We start from the raw sequence: 13,141 nt of genomic DNA on the forward strand, positions 1-13,141 counted from the left end.
GGCTCTTAGGAGCCAGTTTTGTCATGGTTTATCCGACAAATTACAGGATGTGTTGGCACAGTATGACTCTCCCGTGTCTCTGGAAGCCGCTATGGCCCTCGCTATTCGCGTGGACAGACGGCTTCGGGAGAGGTGCGGGATAACTCTACCCCCTGTGATGACTCCACCTCCTACAAGGTCCCCTCATATGGTGGTTCCCCTGGTCAGTCCAGAGGAGCCTATGCAATTAGGAGGGACATCATTTCGGGGGAGGGGACCGGTGGTGCGCCATAAGGCAGGAAGGTGTTTCTTCTGCGGGAGAAAGGGACATTTTATTGGGGGGTGTCCATCCCGTCCCTTGCAGAGTGAAGAGTCGTCGGAAAACTGTTGATCCCAGGTTGTGTGGTGGACGGCAATCTGGGAGTAGGTATTTCGTCCCTAGGTTCGTCTCAGTTTCTCGTACCGGCGGAGGTGGTGGTGGGTACGAGAACTGAGAGGATATCTGTTCTTCTGGATAGTGGGGCCGGGGCTAATCTGGTTGATGCTCGGTTTGCCCGGGTTCAAGGTATGCAGTTGAGTGAGTTGGCTAAACCCATCCCCATATTCTCGATCGATGCCAGGCCTCTCGGGCAGGGAAGTTTTTTGCAAGTTGTGCATGACGTAAAACTTCAAGTGGGGGCAATACATAAAGAACTGTTGTCTTGCTACGTGTTGGAGGGTCTTCCCACTCCTATTGTGTTGGGCCTTCCTTGGTTAGCTAAGCATAACCCGGTTATTAATTGGCAAACCAGGGAGATAAGCCAATGGAGTAAATTCTGTAATAAAAACTGCATGAACACGGTCATTGGTGCGGTTACTCCTTGGGTCTTACCTCCATTTCTGGCGGACTTTGAGGATGTATTCTCGGAGAAAGGGTGTCAGGAACTACCTCCTCATCGCGTGTATGACTGTTCTGTAAAACTGCTCCCTGAGGCCAAGTTACCTAAAGCTAGGTTGTATAACCTTTCTGGTCCTGAGAGGCAGGCCATGAAGGATTATATCTCAGAAAGTCTGGCTAAGGGGCATATTAGACCTTCATCTTCACCGGTGGCTGCGGGGTTCTTCTTTGTTAAGAAGAAAGATGGAGGCCTACGCCCTTGCCTGGATTTCCGTGAACTTAATCGGATTACGGTCCGAGATCCGTATCCGCTCCCACTTATTCCCGATCTCTTTAATCAGATCGTGGGCGCCAAATGGTTTTCTAAGTTGGATCTCAGGGGGGCGTACAATCTGATTAGGATGAAGGAGGGGGATGAGTGGAAGACGGCGTTTAACACTCCGGAGGGGCATTATGAGAACCTTGTCATGCCATTCGGTCTGACTAATGCCCCGGCGGTGTTCCAACACTTTGTTAATGACATTTTTCGCCGCTTGGTGGGACAGTTTGTTGTCATATATCTGGATGATATCCTAATTTACTCGCCGGATCTGGTGTCTCATCAGGAGCACGTTAGGCAGGTGTTACAGATCTTGCGGGATAATAAACTGTATGCCAAGTGGGAAAAGTGTGTGTTCGCCGTACAGGAACTCCAGTTTTTAGGCTTCCTGGTTTCAGCGTCCGGTTTTCGTATGGACCCTGGGAAAGTGCGGGCAGTTCTTGAGTGGGATCGGCCAGAGAATCTTAAGGCACTACAACGTTTCCTGGGGTTTGCTAATTATTACCGGAAGTTCATTCGTAATTTCTCGTCCATGGTTAAGCCTCTCACTGACATGACTAAAAAGGGGACGGATTTTTCTAGGTGGTCTGACAAGGCTTGTCAAGCATTCTCCTCTTTGAAAAAATGTTTTGCCTCGGCGCCCATACTCATTCAACCTGATGCGTCTCAGCCATTCATTGTAGAGGTAGACGCTTCCGAGGTAGGGGTGGGAGCAGTATTGTCACAGGGTTCGTCCCCTGGTAAGTGGCATCCGTGCGCCTTTTTCTCTAAAAAATTGTCGTCCGCTGAGAGGAATTACGATGTCGGCAATAGGGAACTCTTGGCCATTAAGTTAGCTTTTGAGGAGTGGCGCCATTTTCTGGAGGGGGCTGTTCATCCGGTCATCGTCATCACCGATCACAAGAACCTGCTATATCTGGAGTCCGCGAAACGTCTGAATCCCAGACAAGCTAGGTGGTCATTGTTTTTTACCAGGTTTAATTTTGTCGTTACATATCGTCCTGGGTCAAAAAATGTAAAGGCGGATGCCTTATCTCGTAGTTTCCCGGGGGCCGGGAATACGGACGACCCGATTCCTATCCTTCAGGAGGGGGTGGTGGTTTCGGCAGTATGCTCTGAGCTGGAGGAGGAGGTATTGGAGGCTCAGGGGGACGCCCCTGTTGGACCTCCAGGGAGATTGTTTGTTCCAGATCAGTTGCGACAAAAGGTGATCGAGGCACACCATAACTCAGTTTTTGCAGGACACCCAGGGAGTAGAGCAACTGTGGATCTCCTCTCGCGTCGGTTTTGGTAGCCTAATTTACATAAGGAGGTGGTAACTTTTGTCGCGTCCTGTGGGGTTTGTGCGCGCTCTAAGACCTCACATACCCGTCCGTCTGGGGCCCTCTTACCTTTGAAGATCCCGGAGCGTCCTTGGACTCATCTGTCTATGGACTTTATTACGGACCTCCCTCCGTCTTCGGGTAAAACGGTTATACTCGTTGTAGTGGACAGGTTCAGCAAGATGGCACATTTTATCGCTCTTCCGGCTCTCCCTAATGCTAAAACTCTTGCGCAGGTGTTCATTGGGGAGATTGTGAGGCTTCACGGGGTACCCTCCGAGGTGGTGTCTGATCGGGGGTCTCAGTTTGCGTCTAAGTTCTGGAAGGCGTTTTGCGCACGGCGGGGGATGCAGTTGTCATTCTCATCGGCTTTTCATCCTCAGACCAATGGTCAGACGGAACGTATGAACCAGAGCTTGGAGACATATCTCCGGTGTTTTGTGTCAGAGAACCAGGAGGACTGGGCTTCTTTCTTACCTCTGGCAGAGTTTGCTCTTAATAGTAGGCGGAGCGAGTCCACTGGTAAGTCCCCGTTTTTTGGGGCATATGGTTTTCACCCCCAGTTTTGTACTTTCAGTAGGGGGGGCTCTTCGGGGGTTCCGGAGGAGGAACGATTTTCCTCATCACTCGCTTCAGTATGGAGAGGGGTGCTGAAGAATCTGAATACTATGGGGAACCGATACAAACGTATGGCTGATAGGAGGAGAGTGTCTGGTCCGGACCTAAGTGTGAACGATCGGGTATGGTTGTCTACCAGGAATATAAAACTTAAGGTTCCCTCCTGGAAACTGGGTCCCAGGTTCATCGGGCCGTACAGAATCAGTTCTATTATTAATCCGGTGGCTTTCCGTCTTGACCTCCCCCCTACGTTTAAAATTCACAACGTGTTTCACAGATCGTTGCTTAAGAGGTATGTGGCGCCGGTGGTACCGTCACTTTTACCTCCCCCTCCAGTGGTTGTCAATGGTAACTTGGAGTTCCAGGTATCGAGGGTCATTGATTCACGCTTTAATCGCCGGTCCCTTCAGTACCTGGTTCATTGGAAAGGGTATGGTCCTGAGGAGAGGATGTGGGTTCCTGCGTCGGATATTAACGCAGACCGATTAGTTCGGGCCTTCCACACGACTCACCCGGATAAACCTGGCCCTGAGGGTCCGGAGGCCCCTCGTAGAAGGGGGGGTACTGTCACGGGTGTGTTGCCACGAAGATCGTCACGAGTACACAGCCTGACTTCTCGCAGCTGACTTGTTGGTGCTTTGTGTTTCTCGGCAGTGAGGGAGTTAATTCTCTCTCTCTCTCTGGGCTAGATGAGGTCCAGCCTCGCCCAGCTGCAATCAATACTTCTGTAGTGAGACTCCTTCATATACCTGCTGGTCTGTCTGGGAGGTGTCGGTGAAAGCATTTCATTCAGACTGACAGAGCGGATCGTGGTGTTTGGAGTTTCTGAGATAAGTGTATTTGGAAGTGTTTTTTCCCTTCCTCGCTTTATCATGTATCTCCTTTCCCGTTGGTGTTCCCTCTGTTGTAGTTGAGAAGTTGTTTGTATGCAAGGTGGTTTTGGTTTTTCCCTTGTACTGTCTCGTTCGTCTAAATACTGTGTTTGGGCATATTATTTCTTGTTCCCTTTGGTTGTGATCGGGGTCCTTCTCAGGACTAGATTACTGAGGTGCAGGGATCTTCAGGAGGTAGGGGTTACGCTGGCGGCCTGGACCTCTGTACCTTTAACAGTACCTCCAGGTTGAGGGACTAGTCAGGGCCCCAGCTTAGGGTCAGCTTAGGCCCCCTACCTCCAGTATACAGAGACAGCGTGACATTGACAACCTCAAAAGGCGCAAGCTGAAGGTTTTACAATGGCCCTCACAGTCCCCTGATCTGAACATCATTGAAAATCTGTGGCCTCAAAATAGGAGAGCATGCAAGACGCCCCAGGAATCTCACAGAACTGGAAGAATTTTCCACGGAAGAACGGAGGAAAATCCCTCAAACAAGAATTGAAAGACTCTTGTCTGGTTATAATAAGTGTTTACAAGCTGTGATACTTTCAGAAGGAGGGCGCTACTAGGTACTAACCATGCAGGGTGCTCAAACTTATGCATTGGGCAATTTTCCTTTTTGCAATTTTTAAAATGTAAAAGATGAAAATATATATATTTTTTGCCTAAAATACAAAGGAAATGTCTCATCTGTAACTTTAGGCCTTTTAGATCATTTCATCTTCAACTTGATTAAATGTTCTCAATAACAGTAATTGTGACCAGGGGTGCCCAAACTTTTACATGCCACTGCATGGGGCTGTGACCTCGTCACCCGGGGTCCTCCCAACTCTCCTGGCAACTGCACCAATCGTGAAACACTGTCACGACCCCCTGTGACAACAAGCAGAGATGTCGGCAGATGAGCAACGAAAACACCAAATCCATCAGAAAACCGAGGACCTTTCATTACACTAAATACACCCATAACCCAACGACCGGTGGAGGGGGATGTGGTGCAGCCTCTCACCAAATTGTGCACTTGATGGTGCCACCCGCTGGGCACAAAGATGATCTCCCCGGCCTCCTGGACCACCTCCAGGAATGGGGGGCAGACGTCGTGGAGCGAAGGCGCGGTCACGTCGTATGGAAGGCGCCCACTGCAATCACGAAGACGTTCCTCCTGGCCGGGCGGGAAGAGAAGCCACTTCTTACGGCCACAGATATTCACCGACCAACTGTAGGATCGGAAGACGTCAGCGTGGAACGGGGTCCTGCCAGTGTGACATTATAGGACAGGGATTATTATAGTGCGGAGGGGGAGGGGGTCCTGTCAGTATGACATTTATAGGCCACAGGGATTCCGACACTGTAGGTGCGGAAGGGGGGAACGGGGTCCTGCAGTGTGACATTATAGGACAGGGATTATTATAGTGCGGAGGGGGAGGGGGTCCTGTCAGTGTGACATTATAGGACAGGGATTATTATAGTGCGGAGGGGGAGGGGGTCCTGTCAGTATGACATTATAGGACAGGGATTATTATAGTGCGGAGGGAGGGGGTCCTGCAGTGTGACATTATAGGACAGGGATTATTATAGTGCGGAGGGGGAGGGGGTCCTGTCAGTATGACATTATAGGACAGGGATTATTTAGTGCGGAGGAGGAGGGGGTCCTGTCAGTGTGACATTATAGACAGGGATTATTATAATGCGGAGGGGGAGGGGGTCCTGCCAGTGTGACATTATAGGACAGGGATTATTATAGTGCGGAGGGGTCCTGTCAGTGTGACATTATAGGACAGGGATTATTATAATGCGGAGGGGAGGGGGTCCTGCCAGTGTGACATTATAGGACAGGGATTATTATAGTGCGGAGGGGAGGGGTCCTGTCAGTGTGACATTATAGGACAGGGATTATTATAATGCGGAGGGGGAGGGGGTCCTGTCAGTGTGACATTATAGGACAGGGATTATTATAGTGCGGAGGGGAGGGGGTCCTGTCAGTGTGACATTATAGGACAGGGATTATTATAGTGCGGAGGAGGAGGGGGTCCTGTCAGTCTGACATTATAGGACAGGGATTATTATAGTGCGGAGGGGGTACTGTCAGTGTGACATTATAGGACAGGGATTATTATAGTGCGGAGGAGGAGGGGTCCTGTCAGTCTGACATTATAGGACAGGGATTATTATAGTGCGGAGGGGGAGGGGGTCCTGTCAGTGTGACATTATAGGACAGGGATTATTATAGTGCGGAGGAGGAGGGGGTCCTGTCAGTCTGACATTATAGGACAGGGATTATTATAGTGCGAGGGGGAGGGGGTCCTGTCAGTGTGACATTATAGGACAGGGATTATTATAGTGCGGAGGAGGAGGGGGTCCTGTCAGTCTGACATTATAGGACAGGGATTATTATAGTGCGGAGGGGGAGGGGGTCCTGTCAGTGTGACATTATAGGACAGGGGATTATTATAATGCGGAGGAGGAGGGGGTCTTGTCAGTGTGACATTATAGGACAGGGATTATTATAGTGTGGAGGAGGAGGGGGTCCTGTCAGTGTGACATTATAGGACAGGGATTATTACAGTGCGGAGGAGGAGGGGTCTTGTCAGTGTGACATTATAGGACAGGGATTATTATAGTGTGGAGGAGGAGGGGGTCCTGTCAGTGTGACATTATAGGACAGGGATTATTATAGTGCGGAGGGGGAGGGGGTCCAGTCAGTGTGACATTATAGGACAGGGATTATTATAGTGCGGAGGGGGTCCTGTCAGTGTGACATTATAGGACAGGGATTATTATAGTGCGGAGGGGGAGGGGATCCTGTCAGTGTGACATTATAGGACAGGGATTATATAGTGCGGAGGGGAGGGGTCCAGTCAGTGTGACATTATAGGACAGGGATTATTATAGTGCGGAGGGGGAGGGGGTCCTGTCAGTGTGACATTATAGGACAGGGAATTATTATAGTGTGGAGGGGAGGGGGTCCTGTCAGTGTGACATTATAGGACAGGGATTATTATAGTGCGGAGGGGAGGGGGTCCTGTCAGTGTGACATTATAGGACAGGGATTATTATAGTGTGGAGGGGGAGGGGGTCCTGTCAGTGTGACATTATAGGACAGGGATTATTATAGTGCGGAGGGGGTCCTGTCAGTGTGACATTATAGGACAGGGATTATTATAGTGCGGAGGGGGAAGGGATCCTGTCAGTGTGACATTATAGGACAGGGATTATTATAGTGCGGAGGGGGAGGGGGTCCTGTCAGTGTGACATTATAGGACAGGTATTATTATAATGCGGAGGGGGAGGGGGTCCTGTCAGTGTGACATTATAGGACAGGGATTATTATAGTGCGGAGGGGGTCCTGCCAGTGTGACATTATAGGACAGGGATTATTATAGTGCGGAGGGGGAGGGGGTCCTGTCAGTGTGACATTATAGGACAGGGATTATTATAATGCGGAGGAGGAGGGGGTCCTGTCAGTGTGACATTATAGGACAGGGATTATTATAGTGCGGAGGGGGAGGGGGTCCTGTCAGTGTGACATTATAGGACAGGGATTATTATAATGCGGAGGAGGAGGGGTCCTGTCAGTGTGACATTATAGGACAGGGATTATTATAGTGCGGAGGGGGAGGGGGTCCTGTCAGTGTGACATTATGGGACAGGGATTATTATAGTGCGGAGGGGGAGGGGGTCCTGTCAGTGTGACATTATAGGACAGGGATTATTATAGTGCGGAGGAGTAGGGGGTCCTGTCAGTGTGACATTATAGGGACAGGGATTTATTATAGTGCGGAGGGGGAGGGGGTCCTGTCAGTGTGACATTATAGGACAGGGTTATTTATAATGCGGAGGAGGAGGGGGTCCTGTCAGTGTGACATTATAGGACAGGGATTATTATAGTGCGGAGGAGGAGGGGGTCCTGTCAGTGTGACATTATAGGACACGGATTATATAGTGCGGAGAGGGAGGGGTCCTGTCAGTGTGACATTATAGGACAGGGATTATTATAATGCGGAGGGGGAGGGGGTCCTGTCAGTGTGACATTATAGGACAGGGATTATTATAATGCGGAGGAGGAGGGGGTCCTGTCAGTGTGACATTATAGGACAGGGATTATTATAGTGCGGAGGAGGAGGGGGTCTGTCAGTGTGACATTATAGGACAGGGATTATTATAATGCGGAGGAGGAGGGGTCCTGTCAGTGTGACATTATAGGACAGGGATTATTATAGTGCGGAGGAGGAGGGGGTCCTGTCAGTGTGACATTATAGGACAGGGATTATTATAGTGCGGAGGGGGAGGGGGTCCTGTCAGTGTGACATTATAGGACAGGGATTATTATAGTGCGGAGGGGGAGGGGGTCCTGTCAGTGTGACATTATAGGACAGGGATTATTATAATGCGGAGGAGGAGGGGGTCCTGTCAGTGTGACATTATAGGACAGGGATTATTATAGTGCGGAGGAGGAGGGGGTCCTGTCAGTGTGACATTATAGGACAGGGATTATTATAGTGCGGAGGGGAGGGGGTCCTGTCAGTGTGACATTATAGGACAGGGATTATTATAGTGCGGAGGGGGAGGGGGTCCTGTCAGTGTGACATTATAGGACAGGGATTATTATAGTGTGGAGGGGGAGGGGGTCCTGTCAGTGTGACATTATAGGACAGGGATTATTATAGTGCGGAGGGGGTTCTGTCAGTGTGACATTATAGGACAGGTATTATTATAATGCGGAGGGGGAGGGGGTCCTGTCAGTGTGACATTATAGGACAGGGATTATTATAGTGCGGAGGGGGTCCTGCCAGTGTGACATTATAGGACAGGGATTATTATAGTGCGGAGGGGGAGGGGGTCCTGTCAGTGTGACATTATAGGACAGGATTATTATAGTGCGGAGGGGGTCCTGCCAGTGTGACATTATAGGACAGGTATTATTATAGTGCGGAGGGGGAGGGGGTCCTGTCAGTGTGACATTATAGGACAGGGATTATTATAGTGCGGAGGGGGAGGGGGTCCTGTCAGTGTGACATTATAGGACAGAATGCGGAGGAGGAGGGGGTCCTGTCAGTGTGACATTATAGGACAGGGATTATTATAGTGCGGAGGGGGAGGGGGGTCCTGTCAGTGTGACATTATAGACAGGGATTATTATAGTGCGGAGGGGGAGGGGGTCCTGTCAGTGTGACATTATAGGACAGGGATTATTATAATGCTGGAGGGGAGGGGGGTCCTGTCAGTGTGACATTATAGGACAGGGATTATTATAGTGCGGAGGGGGAGGGGGTCCTGTCAGTGTGACATTATAGGACAGGATTATTATAGTGCGGAGGAGGAGGGGGTCCTGTCAGTGTGACATTATAGGACAGGGATTATTATAGTGCGGAGGGGGAGGGGGTCCTGTCAGTGTGACATTATAGGACAGGGATTATTATAATGCGGAGGAGGAGGGGGTCCTGTCAGTGTGACATTATAGGACAGGGATTATTATAGTGCGGAGGAGGGAGGGGGTCCTGTCAGTGTGACATTATAGGACAGGGATTATTATAGTGCGGAGGAGGAGGGGGTCCTGTCAGTGTGACATTATAAACAGGGATTATTATAGTGCGGAGGGGGAGGGGATCCTGTCAGTGTGACATTATAGGACAGGGATTATTATAGTGCGGAGGAGGAGGGGGTCCTGTCAGTGTGACATTATAGGACAGGGATTATTATAGTGCGGAGGAGGAGGGGGTCCTGTCAGTGTGACATTATAAGACAGGGATTATTATAGTGCGGAGGGGGAGGGGATCCTGTCAGTGTGACATTATAGGACAGGGATTATTATAGTGCGGAGGGGGAGGGGGTCCTGTCAGTGTGATATTATAGGACAGGGATTATTATAGTGCGGAGGGGGAGGGGGTCCTGTCAGTGTGACATTATAGGACAGAGATTATTATAGTGTGGAGGGGGAGGGGGTCCTGTCCGTGTGACATTATAGGACAGGGATTATTATAGTGCGGAGGGGGAGGGGATCCTGTCAGTGTGACATTATAGGACAGGGATTATTATAATGCGGAGGAGGAGGGGTCCTGCCAGTGTGATAATATAGGACAGGGATTATTATAATGCGGAGGGGGAGGGGGTCCTGTCAGTGTGACATTATAGGACAGAGATTATTATAGTGTGGAGGGGGAGGGGGTCCTGTCAATGTGACATTATAGGACAGAGATTATTATAGTGTGGAGGGGGAGGGGGTCCTGTCAGTGTGACATTATAGGACAGGGATTATTATAGTGCGGAGGGGGAGGGGATCCTGCAGTGTGACATTATAGGACAGGGATTATTATAGTGCGGAGGAGGAGGGGGTCCTGTCAGTGTGACATTATAGGACAGGGATTATTATAGTGCGGAGGGGGAGGGGGTCCTGTCAGTGTGACATTATAGGACAGGGATTATTATAGTGCGGAGGGGGAGGGGGTCCTGTCAGTGTGACATTATAGGACACGGATTATTATAGTGCGGAGGGGGAGGGGGTCCTGTCAGTGTGACATTATAGGACAGGGATTATTATAGTGCAGAGGAGGAGGGGGTCCTGTCAGTCTGACATTATAGGACAGGGTTTATTATAGTGCGGAGGGGGAGGGGGTCCTGTCAGTGTGACATTATAGGACAGGGAATATTATAGTGCGGAGGGGGAGGGGGTCCTGTCAGTTTGATATTATAGGACAGGGATTATTATAGTGCGGAGGAGGAGGGGGTCCTGTCAGTGTGACATTATAGGACAGGGATTATTATAGTGCGGAGGGGGAGGGGGTCCTGTCAGTGTGAACATTATAGGACAGGGATTATTATCGTGTGGAGGGGGAGGGGGTCCTGTCAGTGTGACATTATAGGACAGGGATTATTATAGTGCGGAGGGGGAGGGGTCCTGTCAGTGTGACATTATAGGACAGGGATTATTATAGTGCGGAGGAGGAGGGGGTCCTGTCAGTGTGACATTATAGGACAGGGATTATTATAGTGCGGAGGGGGAGGGGGTCCTGTCAGTGTGACATTATAGGACAGGGATTATTATAATGCGGAGGAGGAGGGGGTCCTGTCAGTGTGACATTATAGGACAGGGATTATTATAATGCGGAGGGAGGAGGGGGTCCTGTCAGTGTGACATTATAGGACAGGGATTACTATAATGCGGAGGGGGTCCTGTCAGTGTGACATTATAGGACAGGGATTATTATAATGCGGAGGGGAGGGGGTCCTGTCAGTGTGACATTATAGGACAGGGATTATTATAGTGCGGAGGGGGAGGGGGTCCTGTCAGTGTGACATTATAGGACAGGGATTATTATAGTGCGGAGGGGGAGGGGGTCCTGTCAGTGTGACATTATAGGACAGGGATTATTATAGTGCGGAGGGGGAGGGGGTCCTGTCAGTGTGACATTATAGGACAGGGATTATTATAATGCGGAGGAGGAGGGGGTCCTGTCAGTGTGACATTATAGGACAGGGATTATTATAGTGCGGAGGGGGTCCTGTCAGTGTGACATTATAGGACAGGGATTATTATAATGCGGAGGGGGAGGGGGGTCCTGTCAGTGTGACATTATAGGACAGGGATTACTATAATGCGGAGGGGGAGGGGGTCCTGTCAGTGTGACATTATAGGACAGGGATTATTATAATGCGGAGGAGGAGGGGGTCCTGTCAGTGTGACATTATAGGACAGGGATTACTATAATGCGGAGGGGGAGGGGGTCCTGTCAGTGTGACATTATAGGACAGGGATTATTATAATGCGGAGGAGGAGGGGGTCCTGTCAGTGTGACATTATAGGACAGGGATTATTATAATGCGGAGGAGGAGGGGGTCCTGTCAGTGTGACATTATAGGACAGGGATTATTATAGTGCGGAGGGGGAGGGGGTCCTGTCAGTGTGACATTATAGGACAGGGATTACTATAATGCGGAGGAGGAGGGGGTCCTGTCAGTGTGACATTATAGGACAGGGATTATTATAGTGCGGAGGGGGAGGGGGTCCTGTCAGTGTGACATTATAGGACAGGGATTATTATAGTGCGGAGGGGGAGGGGGTCCTGTCAGTGTGACATTATAGGACAGGGATTATTATAATGCGGAGGAGGAGGGGGTCCTGTCAGTGTGACATTATAGGACAGGGATTACTATAATGCGGAGGGGGAGGGGGTCCTGTCAGTGTGACATTATAGGACAGGGATTATTATAATGCGGAGGGGGAGGGGGTCCTGTCAGTGTGACATTATAGGACAGGGATTATTACAATGCGGAGGAGGAGGGGGTCCTGTCAGTGTGACATTATAGGACAGGGATTATTATAGTGTGTAGGGGGAGGGGGTCCTGTCAGTGTGACATTATAGGACAGGGATTATTATAGTGCGGAGGGGGAGGGGGTCCTGTCAGTGTGACATTATAGGACAGGGATTATTACAATGCGGAGGAGGAGGGGGTCCTGCCAGTGTGACATTATAGGACAGGGATTATTATAGTGCGGAGGAGGAGGGGATCCTGTCAGTGTGACATTATAGGACAGGGATTATTATAATGCGGAGGAGGAGGGGGTCCTGTCAGTGTGACATTATAGGACAGGGATTATTATAGTGCGGAGGAGGAGGGGGTCCTGTCAGTGTGACATTATAGGACAGGGATTATTATAATGCGGAGGAGGAGGGGGTCCTGTCAGTGTGACATTATAGGACAGGGATTATTATAGTGCGGAGGGGGAGGGGGTCCTGTCAGTGTGACATTATAGGACAGGGATTATTATAATGCGGAGGGGGTCCTGTCAGTGTGACATTATAGGACAGGGATTATTACAATGCGGAGGAGGAGGGGGTCCTGTCAGTGTGACACTATAGGACAGGGATTATTATAGTGCGGAGGAGGAGGGGGTCCTGTCAGTGTGACATTATAGGACAGGGATTATTATAGTGCGGAGGAGGAGGGGGTCCTGTCAGTGTGACATTATAGGACAGGGATTATTATAGTGCGGAGGAGGAGGGGGTCCTGTCAGTGTGACATTATAGGACAGGGATTATTATAGTGTGGAGGGGGAGGGGGTCCTGTCAGTGTGACATTATAGGACAGGGATTATTATCGTGTGGAGGGGGAGGGGGTCCTGTCAGTGTGATATTATAGGACAGGGATTATT

The 13,141-nt window shown here is 50.1% G+C and overlaps 1 protein-coding gene across 1 annotated transcript in view; it reads right to left on the reverse strand.

Moving 5' to 3' along the window:
* JMJD4 (jumonji domain containing 4) overlaps nucleotides 1–13,141 on the reverse strand; it is a 107,171-nt gene that overhangs the window by 10,444 nt on the left and 83,586 nt on the right. The window contains exon 4 of the mRNA XM_073677166.1: nucleotides 5,000–5,243. Within this exon, the coding sequence (XP_073533267.1) occupies nucleotides 5,000–5,243 (244 nt within the window). The remainder of the gene's footprint in view (nucleotides 1–4,999; nucleotides 5,244–13,141) is intronic.

Source organism: Phyllobates terribilis, unplaced genomic scaffold (assembly GCF_046119375.1).
Source record: "Phyllobates terribilis strain yellow unplaced genomic scaffold, ASM4611937v1 Scaffold_4__5_contigs__length_816908805, whole genome shotgun sequence".
NCBI classification, from domain to species: domain Eukaryota; kingdom Metazoa; phylum Chordata; class Amphibia; order Anura; family Dendrobatidae; genus Phyllobates; species Phyllobates terribilis.